Source organism: Ictalurus furcatus, chromosome 9 (assembly GCF_023375685.1).
Source record: "Ictalurus furcatus strain D&B chromosome 9, Billie_1.0, whole genome shotgun sequence".
In the NCBI taxonomy this organism is placed as follows: domain Eukaryota; kingdom Metazoa; phylum Chordata; class Actinopteri; order Siluriformes; family Ictaluridae; genus Ictalurus; species Ictalurus furcatus.
In genome coordinates this window covers 2,439,472-2,455,689 of record NC_071263.1, presented here as the reverse complement: position 1 = coordinate 2,455,689, position 16,218 = coordinate 2,439,472, and the positions used below count along the sequence as shown (strand labels likewise).

Below are 16,218 nucleotides of genomic sequence, written 5' to 3'. Positions count from 1 at the left end.
CGATATCAGATCTGCCCCAGAAGTAATGCATGAAGCAGTGTGTGTGTGTGTGTGTGTGTGTGTGTGTGTGTGTGTGTGTGTGTGTGTGTGCGTAACATTTGAAAGCACTTTATCAGTGGTGCAGCATAACACTGCGGATTTTATTTGCGTCTGACTGAAAGGACGCGCATTTTCTCCACCAAGTAGCTGCTTCTTATTTATTTCTTTATTTCTTTATTTCTTTATTTCGTTTTCAGGCGCGGCTCTGATTGGCTATTCAGCCTGATTACAGACTTTTCAAACACGGATGAATGACGAGGTGGGACGAGCAGAATGCAAGCTGATTCTTACAAACCGTGAAATCAGGAAGATTGCTGGGGAAGCAGAGGAGGGAGAGTGTGTGTGTGTGTGTGTGTGTGTGTGTGTGTTCATGTAAATCTGTTGGTTAAGTAAGTCTGTTTGCTTGTCCGTCTATCTACCTTTCTGCTCGTCTGTCTACAGTCCATGTGTCTGCCTGCCTGCCTATCTAGCCTTCTGCTTGTCTGTCTGCCTAGCTGTCTGTCTGCCTATATATCTATCTGCCTGTCTGTCTATCTATCTGTCTACAGTCTATGTGTCTGCCTGTCATTCAGTCTGTCTATTTGCATGCCTATCTGTCTGATTGCCTGTCTATCTGTGTCTGTCTATCTGTCTGTCGTCTGTGTCTGCCTGTCATTCAATCTGTCTATTTGAATGCCTATCTGTCTGGCTGAATGTCTGTCTGTCTACAGTCTGTGTCTGCCAATATATTTCTGCATTAATTAATACACACGTAACTGAACTCTGAATACGACCTATAAACAAGGTCACACGCAGGGACGAATGTAAACCTTCAAAGCAGAGAGATCTAATCGTTGCGTCTCTTTCACAGACCCAACCTCCTCCTCATCATCCTGCTCCTCTTCCTCATCATCCTGCTCTTCATCCTCCTCCTCCTGATCATCATCCTGCTCTTCATCCTCCTCCTCCTCATCATCCTGCTCCTCTTCCTCATCATCCTGCTCTTCATCCTCCTCAACATCCTGCTCCTCTTCCACATCATCATCATCCTGCTCTTCATCCTCCTACTCCTGATCATCATCCTGCTCTTCATCCTCCTCCTCATCATCATCCTCATCATCCTGCTCCTCTTCCTCATCATCATCCTGCTCTTCATCCTCCTCAACATCCTGCTCCTCTTCCGCATCATCATCCTGCTCATCATCCTCCTCCTCCTCCTCATCATCCTCCTCCTCATCACCCTGCTCCTCTTACTCATCATCATCCTCATCATCCTGCTCCTCATCACCCTGCTCCTCTTACTCATCATCCTCCTCCTCCTCATCCTGCTCCTCATCCTCCTCCTCATCACCCTGCTCCTCTTACTCATCATCATCCTCATCATCCTGCTCCTCATCACCCTGCTCCTCTTACTCATCATCCTCATCATGCTCCTCATCCTCCTCCTCTTAATCATCATCATCCTACTCCTCATCCTCCTGCTCCTCCTCATCACCATCCTGCTCCTCTTCCTCCTCATCATCATCCTGCTCCTCTTTCTCCTGCTCCTCATCATCATCCTCCTGCTCTCCTGCTCCTCCTCATCCTCATGCTCCTCATTATCATCCTCATGCTCCTCATCCCCATGCTCCTACTCCTCATCCTCCTACTCCTCATCCTCATGCTCCTCATCCTCATGCTCCTCATCCTCATGCTCCTACTCCTCATCCTCCTACTCCTCATCATCATCCTCATGCTCCTCATACCCATGCTCCTACTCCTCATCCTCCTACTCCTCATCCTCCTACTCCTCATCCTCCTACTCCTCATCATCATCCTCATGCTCCTCATACCCATGCTCCTACTCCTCATCCTCCTACTCCTCATCCTCCTACTCCTCATCCTCCTACTCCTCATCCTCATCCTCCTACTCCTCATCATCCTGCTCCTCATCCTCATCATCTCCAGAGGGCAGAGAGAGAGAGAGAAAAAAAAAGTCACAGGCAATCAAAAGAAACGGCAACCTAAGAAAGAAGCGGAATCACAGACATAATTACGCAGATTAGGTCTGAAAGAGTAATTATGAGATAAACCTCCATGGGTGTCATCTCTCGCTGCTTCTTCCAACATAATCAGGGATGTTAGAACACGAAATCAATACGCCGAGAGCTTTTAGGAGGGGGGGAAAAAAAAAGTTCATGTATCATCACTGCATAGCTTTTGGCAGATTTCATGTTGTGTTCAAACATTATCTGAATGACACTTAGGCTGGAAGTTACCGGAAAAAACCCACCATTCCACAGAACAAAGGCAGTAAAACTAGAATAATCCCTCATCGCTGAGCTGGGACTACTCTGAATAGTGTGAAATGATGCTAAATCTCTCTCTCTCTCTCTCTCTCACACACACACACACACACACACACACACAGGGGTCATTGCTGATGGCCTTCACACCATCTGAATCAATAGCGATTAAATCAGGTGATGTAGCCAACTATGTGGAGTCCACAGAGACAAGACGGGGACAAAGTGCCCTGGGCAGCTGCCCCCCCCGTCCCCCCCCCCCCCCCCACACACACACACAGCACTTTTGAACAACAAAACAAAACACAAATAGACAGTGAAACTAATTTGATATGTTTCATCCACTGAAAAAATCATAATTTGGGAATTGACTAATGAATTAATTTATATATTTAGTGTTTTGTTTTTTTGTTTTTTAATGGCTACATGTTGCCCAGGATGAATTAAAGGAGCAGTTTATCATTTAAAAACTTATTGTTAATTAATAATGTTTTACTGAAAAACACACGGTCTAAATATCAACTATATTACATGTTGGGCTTAATTTATTTTTTTTTTCGGAATAAGCATTGAACCTTTAATTATTGGTCATACATGGATATTCTGGGTCATAAATTTAGCCGCATCCCTAATTATCAAATAGTCTCATTTATAATTCATGACAGCTGGACTAACGTCTAGAATTCGGATGAAGCCGTAGCGTGAAGGTCACATGACCGTCATCACCAGATACTGACAGACTTATAAAACACGGCAGTTTTTACAGACCGGTTTTCTTCCTTACAGTCCGATTCAACAGTAAACAAATAAAAGCACAACAACGATCAAGTCGTATCTTAGCAGTTACGAGTTCACAAGTTAGTATTATTAGGTATATATTTACCTGGAATTTGAGTAATGTGCTGAAGTATGGATTAATGAATTCATTACTGTATTAATCATTTTAACCAACAGGTCAAAGCAGCATCAGTGTTGAACATCCTGATCATCATCGTTACATCCTTAAATGCTCGTGTTCTATGATATCCCTAAAAGCTTCAGGTCAGAAGGAAGATATAATACGGAATACAAGCGCTGACGTCATGGTAAAGTGTATATCCTGTCCCTCAGAGAGAACTCGGACACGTCGGAGTAGTTTTATTGGAATGTTTCTGTTTTTCAGTTTGTAATGCATCACAGGAGGAATCTCAGTAGAATCAGCCTAAGGGAGCACTTTGGAGTATAGAATGGCTGCATTTGTATTAATCAAACTGACATGAAATTGCAGAGAGGGGAACAGGATCAATACTCATGATTTTATTCATGAGTATCTTGTTTACAGCTTGTTACTGTAAATATACTCTCCATCTACAGACTCAATAACATTTCACTCCGAGTCCTGGAAATCACCCCCCAGAAAAACCACAGAAACAAAGCACATAATTATCAAACGGGCAAAATATCTAAAGCGTGCAGTCGAGGAATAATTGAGCGGCGTGTCGGGTCCGGGCCGGGGCGTACGTACGTGACGGGTCCGAGCCGGGGCGTACGTACGTCACGGGTCCGAGCCGGGGCGTACGTACGTGACGGGTCCGAGCCGGGTCGTACGTACGTGACGGGTCCGAGCTGGGCGTACGTGACAGGTCCGAGCCAGGTGTACCTACGTGTCGGGTCCGAGCCGGGCGTACGTACACGTCGGGTCGTACATACATGTCGGGTCCGAGCCGGGCCGTACGTACATGTCGGGTTAGACGGGCCGCACGTACATACATGTCGGGTCAGAGACGGGCGTACGTACATGTCGGGTCAGAGACGGGCCGTACATACATGTCGGGTCCGAGCCAGGCGTTTGTGACTGGTCCGAGACGGGCGTACATGACAGGTCAGAGACAGGCGTACGTATCGGATCCGAGCCGGGCGGCATAACGGGTTAGATCCAAAATACGTCTCAGGCATCACTCATTATTTTATCTTGTTGTATTTCAGTAATCCTACATTATTTTACTTTCTAATTATTTTCAGTTTAGGGAAAAAAAAACAAAACCGAGTGGTAAATGCAGCTCAGGTCTACCGCTGCACTCCGCTCCACACTGGGAGATTAATGAGCTTATTTATTTTTACGATTAAGTCGCTAATCCTCTGTTTACAAATGGCACCTGGTGGGATTTTAAAGGTTAAAAGCTGAATAAACAGACACAAGGCCGTGTGTAAATAATACACGATTACCATAAAAACCATTCGCGCTGAAATGAACTCAAGTGATTAGTGGAAATCTAGTCTAGCGTCACAACTATAAACATCAAAGTGTGTCTATAGTTATACAAAAATCTGAACGATAAACCCCCCCCCAAAGAGTCTGCATACCATCGTACGACCCCGTATCAGTATCTAGACAAACACTGATGGCGACTCACCCCTCTCGCAGGTACGCGACCAGTATCCGGTGCCGGTGCAGTCGCAGATGAAGCGGTTCCAGCCCTCCTTACACACCCCCTTGTTCTTGCACGGGTAACTCTCGCACTGCTTCCCCGGCACCTTGTTGCAGGAGGGTTTGATTCCCGCTCCGTTCTGCTCTTCAGCGATCTGCCTGATGTCTTTGCTACGTCCGTCGATGAACAGGTCCCTGATGCAGCCCACGTAGCCGTAGTTGAGCATGGCGGTCCAGAGCTCGGTGGGCAGGATGAGCCCGGCGCGGTTCTCAGGAAGTCCACCGAGGTACATATCGCCCTCCAGGTCCAGGATCTCGCTCTCTCCGCTGGCCGTGAACGGGGTACGACGGCTGTTCACGGATATAGTACCTACAGAGAGAAACGTGTTACAGTACAAACTCCCTACGTAGTTACGCTTCAAATCCAAATCAACTCCGACCTAAAGTATCTTACGGCAAGATAAAAACAATCGCGAATTGTGTAAAGCTGGCTTTAATAAACACACACACACACACACACACACACACACACAGTGGAGTGGAGAGAAAAGGATCAATACAGCTAATCTCTGCAGAAGTGACATCGGCCCGGTCCCACGAACACCACCGTCTAGTCGGCTGCATTATTAATATCCCTCGAGACCTTTCGCACAAGCGAGTGGTACGAACTGATACGGAGTCGTTACTGATCGATTCGGCCGTGTGCAGACAGTCAAAAGGCGAGAGCATGTGAGAAAGTGAACGAGGGGAAAAACAGATGTAGGAAGGAACGATGTAAGCATGAACGGCTGTCCCTCGGTGCTAAATATTTCACTAAACGTCCGTGAGAGTCACGTAAATCCGCCTGGAATCACACAATCCGAGTTTGTACGGATTCCGTTAAAACTGTTCAATTGCGAATAATTAACTAGCGCCGAAGCTCGTTTGTTTATTTATTTCGCATATCTCCTGTTAAGCGCTGATAACGCACAGTGCGGATTTTGTCGTGCCACAAATAAGCGGTGGAAGATATAGGAAGACGCAGTTTTAATTAAAAATAAATAAATAAATAAATAAATCAACGTATTGCTGGAATAAAAATAAATAAATAAATAAATAAATAAATAAGACTAGGCACGCCGAGCTGCAACACGCACACACACAGACACACACACACACCCCGACCTGATCTTCCGTCTCTCTGGATGTCCACGTGGTACCACGTCCCGTCGTTCACTTTATTCTGCGTGGCTTTGACCTTGATGGTACCCGAGCCCATGTCCAGCAGAAGGTACAGACTCCCGTCCAGCAGCTCCACCGCAAAAAAGTCCACCTTGGTGTTCTTCTGGCTCCCCACCGCCTTCCTGTCCTGCGGCTTGCCGTGCGTGAACAGGATCAGGCCGTTGGGCTCGGAGGTGCGGAAGTCGAACGAGATGGAGCCCATGCGTTTGGTGTTCCACTTCGGGAGGCTGATGTAGGCCTCGGGTGTCTCGAACGAGATGGGGTCCAACGTGGCCACGTTCTCGCACTTAAACACAACATCTCCCTGGATCTTCATCTTAGGGTCCACGATCCGCGCCAGCCGAGAAAGCTCCAACCGGATGTCGTTGTTCTTGTACATGACCTACATCGACAGGGAGAAGTAATTACATCGACACGTGTAGTAATATTCATACTCGAGGTCACTACCAGGGTTCTGAAAAAAACCCGTGGCCTTAAAAAAAAAAAAAAAAAAAAAAAAAAAAAAAGGGGCATCATTTTAATAACTGTTGTAATAAAAGCACCAAGTGTGCTTATTTTGGATTTTATGAATTAATACGTGGACATTCTTCTTCATATACTTATTATTTATTAATATTATTATTATTGCTTTTTTATCTGAATTTTCAAAAAACTTTTCATTTGCAAAAGACAATTTATGATTTTTTTTTAAACTAATCTTTAGGGGAAATATTAAATAAAATTATTAGAATATTTCGTATATATTCGATATTATATTTTAAATATAGAATATTTCGTCTTTTTTATTTTAAACATTTTTGGTTGATGAGGTTCGTGCTACTCGTCTAATTTCGCATTAACATTAACTCAAAACATTCTCCACGTAGTACGACAGAAAAATGTAAACACTACATTAAAAAAATAAATAAATAAATAAATAAATACAGTCTAACCGAAATGAAACAAGAACGCTGTCCAAAACAAATGCGAGCTGACGGAAAGGGCCGGGGCTTCCCGTCAATCGTTCTAGATCTATATATTGATTGGCTCATCAAAAAAAAAAAAACAACAATGCACTTACATTTTCATAGCAGAGTACTCCAAATTAAATTTTTTAAAAAATTCAGAGCTCCTACGCAAAAAGGTTTTCAGGTTTAAACTTTAAATTGCATACGGTCCTTCGTTTCGTTCCGACTGATTATTCTTATTTCTCTCGACGATGTAAAGTGGAGTGGGAAAATAACGCGCCAGGTGAACACGTGAAAAGAGTACGTGGTGAAGTTCGAAACAGAAGTTTCCCTGTGCAGAGTGCTGAATAGCAGGACTTCGCAAGACCAGAGCTAATACCAATAGGTCAGGTCATTTCTTCACAATGGACGGCTCTCGAATGGTAACCGACTACAGCTGCGGTACCGCGCGCATCTGCGTCTGCTCTTCCTGATAGCTATGCTAATACACGGAATAAAGAAGGAGGGGGAAGAAGAAAAAAAAAAAGCTGCGATGGCACTCTCACTATCACAAAGGGCGCAGAAGCACCAGACTTTCCCTTCGACTCGTTTCAAAATATCACGTCACGGCTCGGGGTTGTTTTTGTCAACACCTACAGCGAGCACACACACACACACACACTTCTACACCGGCAACACCTTGGAACTGCAACGTCAGATTCTGTCGAGGCGCAAAATCACCAGCTTTCCTCGCCGAATGTAGATCTTTTCTGGGCCGCAGGGCTGCTTGGATTTACTCTCGGATTAGTCGCAGTCATCAGCCACATTTCCCAGCCTTGAGATTATAGATAATCCTGGCTGTAAAATCAGGCCATTGCTCTCCCGGCAGCCTGGAGGAAAGACCGAGCTGAAGAATTGTCTGCCGTCCCTGCGGACGACGAGTCTCTCTTCTAGCAGCCGTTATCGGCGGGATCATAAATACCATCATCCCTGCAGTGATCCATTCCTCAAGCACAGCCATGCATAGGTCAAACACAATGTATCTCTCTCTCACACACTCTCACACACACTTCCTCAGGACGGGGAAACAGATTACTGCCATCTTTATTCTTGTGTCAAACGCACCACACACACACGCACTTTCCCTCGGTCAGGTATTGAGGTCTGGTATTGACCTGCACGGCATCTGTTAAAATCTCGCACACAAAGCCTGAAGGCAAAATGTTGACGTAAGGTATAACGTTTATATAAGCAATAAGTCACGGCAGGGTGCCATTATTATCGGAAAACGAACAATAACGTCGATTTACCGTTCCCGCCCTGAAGTCGATTCTTTTCCTATAACAGTATGTGTTTTATTCCTCTTATGTACACGCAGTCGTTTTCCAACAATCTATTAAAGAATGACTTCGTATTTTTTTTTAAATCCTTTTACATTTACTGTCCAAGTTAATTCCTGTCCTCACAAACAGTCGTTCCCTCAGCAGAATCTCTCTTTCGTAAGGTTTTCTCAGCTCAGTGCCGGTCGTGGTGATCATTCTAATTGACAACCAGCGCATCTACTGTAGAAGCAGTCTTGGAAATTTCACACCCTCTGAAAACTTGAGGTGGGGGGGGGGGGTTGGTAGCGCTCTATTAGGGGTAACTTTAACACTCTTATTTATGTTCTCGGATGCCTTCTTGATTTATTTTCCATTCTGTTTTAGCATCATCTCCAAACCCCCCCCCCCCCCCCCCCCCCACCCCGTAATCTCCATTCATCACGAGAGACAGCCGATCCTCCTCGGTTTAAACCGTCCTAAAGCGCTGTCACGTTGATGAACTCAAACGGCACCTGAAATGTCAGCTGGCTAATTCCAGCTGGGGCGCTGCCCGTGAACTGTCCGTCCTCCTCTCTGAACCGATCCGCTCTGGACTTCTGAAATCACATTTCATGTGTCCGAAGCGTTTAAACCGTTTGTCAAAAACGATCCTCTCAAGAGCACCAAATTGAATTAATTGACTTTGAGAGGGGTGATTAATCGTCGCAGAAAGGTTACCGGCGTCGTTCGGGGTTGAAAAACATCACTGCCGAGAACAAATATTCGTCCCCTCGGGTGCGAAGACTGGCGAGTCGAGGACGTGTTGAAAAACAGCAGCGGCGCCATCGTGACATTTGAATGGAATACCGACGCTTTATCTATCAGCACCTGGTGTAAGGTGTGTCTGCCGGGACACGGGGTAATAGAAGGGAGAGTAATTGAGCTTTCTTCTATAGACGGACGGGAACAGACTCGGCGCGAGCGTGTGCCTATTTCAAGTCTGTAGATGAAACGGATCGAGTGAATGCGAAGGCCGACGGAGCGCGAAGGCCGAATAAAACTTGTTTGAATATGTGGAGTCGAATTTCATCAAGCTGTTATCTTACCCCGCAGGCTCGCTTGGAAATAAACTGGAAGGGAAGGGGGTGGAGGTGTAGCACACGGGAAGCTTCAGCTGAAAATCTTATACGCGGTAAGGCTCAGCTGTACAGGAGCAGGGTTATCCCACTAGCCAATTATCATACGATCACACAGACCGCTATTGTATTCATAACGTCTGTCCTGGACTCGTCACACGACTCTGGACTCGCAATATTCACAGGCGAGTCACGTGCCCGTTTATGAAGACGTCGGAGATCGGAGACATCGGATTATAGTCAGACGTCGTTGATCTGGAGTACGGAAACTTTTTCCCGTGATGAATTGACTTAAATTGTGCTGTAAATATAGCAGACGAGTGCTGGGTCAGCTTATCCTTCAAACTACGGGCATGCTTTCTTAAAAAGAGCGCACTTCAAATTAACCAAAACATTATTTTATTATATTAACAAAATCAAAATAGTAAATCAAATGGACGACACGACAGTCTACATCCTGCACACATTCGATTTGGTATCTCACGGCTTCATTAATGTGTGTCTATAAATAACCGTTGGTGCATGACGGACTGTTTGTCTAAACTGTTTACTCCTGTATGCTGTAATAATTCATCCTTGGAAGAGGATGGGTTCTCCTTCAAGTCTTCTTCCTCCTGAAGTTTCTTCCTAACGTCGTCTTTTCCTCGGCATCGTCACCACTGGTTTGTTCATTATGGATCAAAATCTACATCTGGATGTCGGTCTCATCTCAAAGCTGCTTTGTGACCATTTCTGGAACGTTCAATTAAATCAAGGCACTACGGAAAGGCCATCAACAGTGTGGAGGAGTGAAGGGCTGTAGGTTAGTGTTTTGACTGGCAGTTCGGTTTTGGCGTGGAGCGTGGGCGCCGGTAGAATGACCATGCATGGGTCTGTGCGTGCCCGTGGCCCCCACTCCGTCTGCGGTGGGCCTGCAGTGACATGCCAATTCATCATCCACAGCTGTCTGCCCGTACTATAAATCTCTGCCTACAGAGCCTGCCCACCACTCTGCTAGAATTAATGGCTCCCAGGTCAAGCTGGAGAAAAGTTGGAAATTGGTATAGATTATTCACCAGTCAAGGGTGCCAGGTGGCACTTGGTTGGTGCTTTGCATTAGAGCTCAGGGCTGAAAGAAGACAGCTCGCTTCCACTTAAACCCTGAATACATTTCTGAGTCGATGCCAACTCGTTTTCTTCACGTAATTGTTCGACATCGTTTGAATTTTGGATATTGCTGTTAAATCCCATCATCATCATTTCATCCTGCACTCATTTAACCCGAGTATTAGTTTAACTTCGTGCAATATTTTCCTGATCCATGATGAAACTCAGGGTTGTGGAGGAGCCTGGAGACCATCCCGGCAGACTTGGGGCCAATCAGTCTACAGTGCATGTCTTTGGACTGGGGTGGAAACCTGAGTGCCCGGAGGAAACCCCTAAAGCACAGGGAGAACACGCGAGCTCTGCGCACACAGGGCGGAGATGGGATTTGAACCCTCAACCCTGGAGGTGCAAGGCAAACGTGCTAACAACTAAGCCCCTCTCCTTATAAGAACCTTTTCATTATAACAAAATACAGAGATTCCACAATAACTATTTAAGTGGTGTATAATTCTAATCAGTGTGCCTTTTGGCGAAGTTAACGCGGCTCTAAGTAGCATATCTATTTCATTACAACCCTCAACCATCAGTGTGACAGCGGTGGCAAAATGGTACAGCTGTTTCTGGAGCTGGCTACATTCCTCAGTCACTCTCGCTCTGAAACCGTGCCAGATATCCCTCTCCTAACACCACTTATCCAAACGGAACAGCTGGAGGGGACGGCGGGGGGCGGGTGGGCGGGATTGCGTGGAGCATAGAGTGGTTTGACCCATCTGTCCAAACCTCGACTGCTCTGACCCACTTCACAGCTGGAGAACAGGACAGGTTTCAGGACGCCGGGCTCGGACAGCGGGACAGGAGTGTGTTTTCAGAGACCAACATGGTGATAAATGAGCACCAACATGCACATGTCAGAGTGTGTGATGTGGAATCCAGCTCAGGCGCTGCTGGAGACACACACACACACACGGATGTATCCTTCTGAATGCTTTTCGGACTCGTATCGCAGTGACTATGTGTGTGTGTGTGTGTGGGTTGTTACTGTTTAACACCCAAAAAGCAATAAAAATACACAAAAGAGCTAAATGCTCTGGGTCACGCTAGGAAAATAACCAACGACGGAGTGGTATGATGAAGCGGGCGTTACTGGTTTATCCCTCTTATACCGCAGAAATTAGCCAACACTGATCCATTTTTTCATTATTATACAAGACTCATCACCTAGGATGCATGTTAATGCCAAGGTGTGAACAGGGCCTTTGTGAATTGTGGGGTTTTGTGCAGATGAACTAAGCTGCAGTTGGCATCCCGAGCCACAAGGTGGAGTGGTCTTCAAATAACAAATGATCTGTCTGTAGTTTCTACCAGGTGCACTGGGTTTATTCAAATTACCATGAAAAAAAAAAATTATTTAGTGGGGGGAAGAGAAAAAAAAAAAAAGTCAATGCATCAACCTGTATACAAAACTAAATATATTCTAGTGGCGAGCTAAAAGTTTACTCGGAGGGTTAGGTGAGGGTCACTACAAAAGGTGCAGAGGTTTTAATCCAGCATTGCTTATGTTAAAACTGGTATGTGTTCTACTCAGGAGGGACGCTGGTACTGAAAACGTTCAGGAAATTCTAACAGTTTTGTTTATTGCCGTTACGCTAGTAAAGACACAGCGATTCCTCTGACTGCTTCACGCTTCCCAGGAAAACGAGCTAATGTTATTTTTTTGGCTTACAGTTTTCAATCAGTAATTCGTTTGTCCTATTTTTTTTTGGGGGGGGGGGGACTTCTTGTCCGGCAGCCTTGCTTTATTTTGACTGCACTCTCAAACTCACAAATTCTAGACATTCAAGATGTGACACGTTTAGAGTTGTTACTTGGGTTGTTGCTAAAAAAAAAAAAAAAAAAAAAAGTAAGGTGATAGAAGGACTTCTTTTAAGAAAAAGTTTTACGGCGGTTCCCCAGTCAGTGATCTGGGTCAAAGACAACTCTTTGCTACAAATATTTGATCATTTTGAATGTTTGAATTTTGAAACAGCTAGCTTCAGATACATTCCATAAGAATGGCTGAGAAAAATCTTTAAAACCCTTTAAAACTGGCAACACATGACATCACAGTTTGTGTTTCTAAACTCTTATGTTCCTAGGGTCCTACGTTCCCAGAATCCTTGTTCTCAGGACTCGACTCTATAGCCTGTTATGTTCAGAGGGTCCTTGTTGTCAAAGGTACCCACTGATACCCGTGTTCCTAGACCCCTGTGTTCCCAAGGCTGATAAACCCCTGTTTCCAGGGTTCTATCTTCCCCAAGTCCTATAATCTCAGAGCCTTAAGGTCTAAGGGCCCTAGGAAAGCTATCACTTCCAATAACATACAAGATACCTCCAGTCACCATTTTGGGCTGACTCCACCCAGGTTATTAATGCGCGTGGCCCGGTCACTAGATGAATGCCTGTGGACACGACCAGTCCCAGACCTGGCTCCAGGGGTGGGTCCTGATAACCTTGATCTGGGTCAGGTACACAATCTTTTTTTTGTGCGTTTTAACGGGGGCCGTTAGGACCACTCTTTGACCTCCTGCGTTAAATCTGTAAACCAAAGGTGGCCCTACTGGCAGCAAGCTCCTGGTGACATAAGCAAAGTTCCCAAGCCTTCTGACCACAAGTTGGTCTTGATCCATGAAAAGGACAATGAAAATCTTATATTTATGATATCTTTAACGCATGAAAAAGCGTGCGAAGACGACTACAACTCCCAAACGTGCGCAGTTGCCTTTTGTCTCTGCCGTTACCAAGCCTTGATACCGTATTTGTTTGTTCTGGATTTAACTTTGTTCACGTTTACGACAGTGTCTCTCTGCCTCGCCTAGTTTGAACTGTTTGCCTGATCGCCTGACCTCTGCCTGGATATGTTCATAGAGCTCCTCCTGATCCTTTGGCTTGTCGTTTTATTAAACTACCATACCTGCACTTGCTTCCGTCTGTGCTTCCATCACGTGACCGCGGTGATCGATGGACTTCTTTAGGTTTTTACAGACATCATAAAGGCGACAGACAGTGTAATATGATATCCGGCTAAGGTTTACTGAAAATCCTCAAATTAATCTGGCTATAGATTAGCTACCCACTCTCAGTTAAATTAAGGAATGATCCATTTAGTGATCACGGCCTCCAGGCGTGAAAGAGATCAAGTTCACCATAAAGACTAGCTGTCCAAAGTTGGGGGGGGGGGGGGGATGTTTGGGGGACATGAGCATTACCTCAAAACTGTAAAAGATCTGTTACATAAAGCTCATCTCATAAGATTAGTACAGTTATTCTACTTGGCGATTTCATCCCTAAAGATTACAGCCCCTCACACCAACCCACTCACTCGTGTTGCGTCGCAATCTTGACGAGCACTAGAACGCGGAATCTCATCTCGTCCAATCATCCCAGCTTCTTCTCGGAGCTAGCGCGACCTTAATCAAATGATTTACAGCAATTGAAAAGCCAAATTAAATGCAGCTGAAACCATTTCATGTCACGAGAAAACGTAGAAGTCCAGTGAATTTCATTATAGGGGTGGCTACACGGAAACCGACGTCCACTCGGCCCTTCTTCAGAAGATGAGCTTTATTAAATCTATTACACTGGTCCGACTTTCCACTCCGACTCGTCCCGTTTTTGTTGCTCTGACAAGGGTTCAAGATGTGCTGCAAAACGGAGATGGAGAGTGAGAGGAGAGAACTTTTCCCTGGCGAATGCACCGACCGACCCATCCAAAAAGCTTTGGGTTTTGGCACATTCTGCCCTATTCTGGCACCAGCACTCGTGATCACCTGAACCGGTTTTGTAGTTAATGGCATCATTATGTCTCATTATTCTGTGATAGATTTATGCACTCTTAAAGGGGGGAAGGGTTTTGTTTTTTTTTTGTTTTTGGATAATCTGTGATTCTAGATTTTTCTGAATGGAGTGCTAAGGGTTCCATCCGGCACCATAAAGGGTTCTTCAGATGGTTTCGTTGGTCAGATGGTAACCCTTGGAACCCCAAAGAATTCCACGTTGAATCGTTTTAGAAAGGTTGCGTATGAACCGAAGGAAGTCTTGATGAAGTCTGGTTCGAAGTTAGGGACTGTTAGTCTCTTTAGTGTGCAAGATAGAACCCTTTATTTCTAAGAAAGCCTGATTTTGAATGGTTTCTCGTTTCCCTTCAATGGTTTTACGTTCCTACCTGGTTTCACAAGTCACGTTTCCTATCGTGAGTCCCTTTCAACGCTTAATTCCCGACGGCTTCCGAGTTTGACCTTATATCGCCTGTTCCGTGCAAAACAAACCGCAAGAAGCCTATGATTTCCCATCCAACCCCTGCTGTGGATTTGGACTGTGATCCCCCCCACCCCGAACCCTTAAGAAACTCATCCAACATCTAACCACTTATGACTCCACTTACCTCTTTGAGGCAGCCCATGAAGTTGTTGCTGACGGGTGAACCGGGTAAGTCAGCGGTGCTCGGGCTTCCTCCGACGTAGAAGAAATCATCAGAGCCCAGCATCGTGTAGTCCTCCTGCGTGTAGCCTGTGGTGGTGAGGATCCCGTCCACGGAGATAGTGACCTGTCAGGGTGGACATGACAGAAAGGAAGGGGAGAGATCCACTGATGACCCTCTGAACCCGTGACTTTCTCAACGCCATTGGTAGGAGTAGGAGCAGTTGTCTGGTGTAACACTGGGGATAAATCAGCAGCACTGGGCTCTTATCAGTCAGTTCTATTCTTGCAGGTAAAGAAAATACTTCTGCGGCATATTTTCTTTATCTTTGATGGCGTAAGAAATGGTTCCCTACTTCGGGATCTTGGTTAGGTCTGGGAGGTTAGTACAATGTGACAAACCATGGAGTTTTGTGTTGGATTTTTATTTTTTTAAACTTTTATTTGATTGGTTAGTTCAGACATTGATAAGCATGCTTCCAAAATGTGCTGCATGGATCACTACTACTACTGATGAGCAAGCCAGAGTTAAGCTATCGGTGGGTTCTTAAATGACATTTAATTTACGTATGAGGGATACGGATGCTAAATGTGCTACTTCAGCCTAAGGCAGCATGCAAAGCCAAACTGTAAACACACATGCACGTGAACAGGAAAAGCCATCGATGTGAAAGCAACGAGGAAGATGAGAAGATGCACGGTACACGATGGCTAAAGGGTAACGGGTGATGTGATTGTTAGTGGCGAAGATCATAAAAATAAAAAAAAGCTGCGGTGAAAATGGAGAGGATTTGGCGTGCCATGCAAGTCTGTACTGGAAACAACTGTCAGAGCTCCCCTGCCCACTAGCTGGTCTTATTGCATATTTATCCACTCTGGTTCTTGGTGGAAAGCTTCTGCCAGTTTCGTCGACAGTATCCGGCAAACAGAAAGGCTTTTATTAAACCACTACAGCCTACAAAATCACATATCAAGGTCTTTTGAAGAGAGGAGGAGGAAGTTCAGAGAAAGTAAGCCAGAAGGAAAAAAAAAAAAAAAAAAAGCCATGAGGAGGAAGAAAACAGGACAAGGAGAACGTGAAGAACACCTAGAAGGCCAACCCCATTTCCTTTTTTTGGTCGATAGTCGATTATGACGTTTAGAAAGAAACTCGAAGAAAAAGGAAGAGGGCCAGAGGAGAGCACACGGCAAACCAAAAGAAAAAAGGACAATAGGAATGATATCTACCAGACAATGTAGTTTGTTTACCATAGCGTGTCCAATGCCTGAATGCTTTGTGAAAAGGGGGGAAGAAAGGAAATTAAACAGTGAACAAAATAGAGCTGTCAAGAAAATGGCGTCAAAATCAAAACAAAAACCAATGGTGAGTAATTCGGGAGCTTC

General features: G+C 45.2%; 1 protein-coding gene across 1 annotated transcript in view; it reads right to left on the bottom strand.

The window, feature by feature from the left end:
• Window positions 1-16,218, bottom strand: part of LOC128612500 (neurexin-3a) — a 99,815-nt gene that overhangs the window by 24,682 nt on the left and 58,915 nt on the right. Inside the window, exons 4-6 of the mRNA XM_053632771.1 lie at window positions 14,801-14,962; window positions 5,875-6,313; window positions 4,697-5,080 (exon numbers count right to left, since the gene is read on the bottom strand). Coding sequence (XP_053488746.1) covers window positions 4,697-5,080; window positions 5,875-6,313; window positions 14,801-14,962 — 985 coding nt within the window. The remainder of the gene's footprint in view (window positions 1-4,696; window positions 5,081-5,874; window positions 6,314-14,800; window positions 14,963-16,218) is intronic.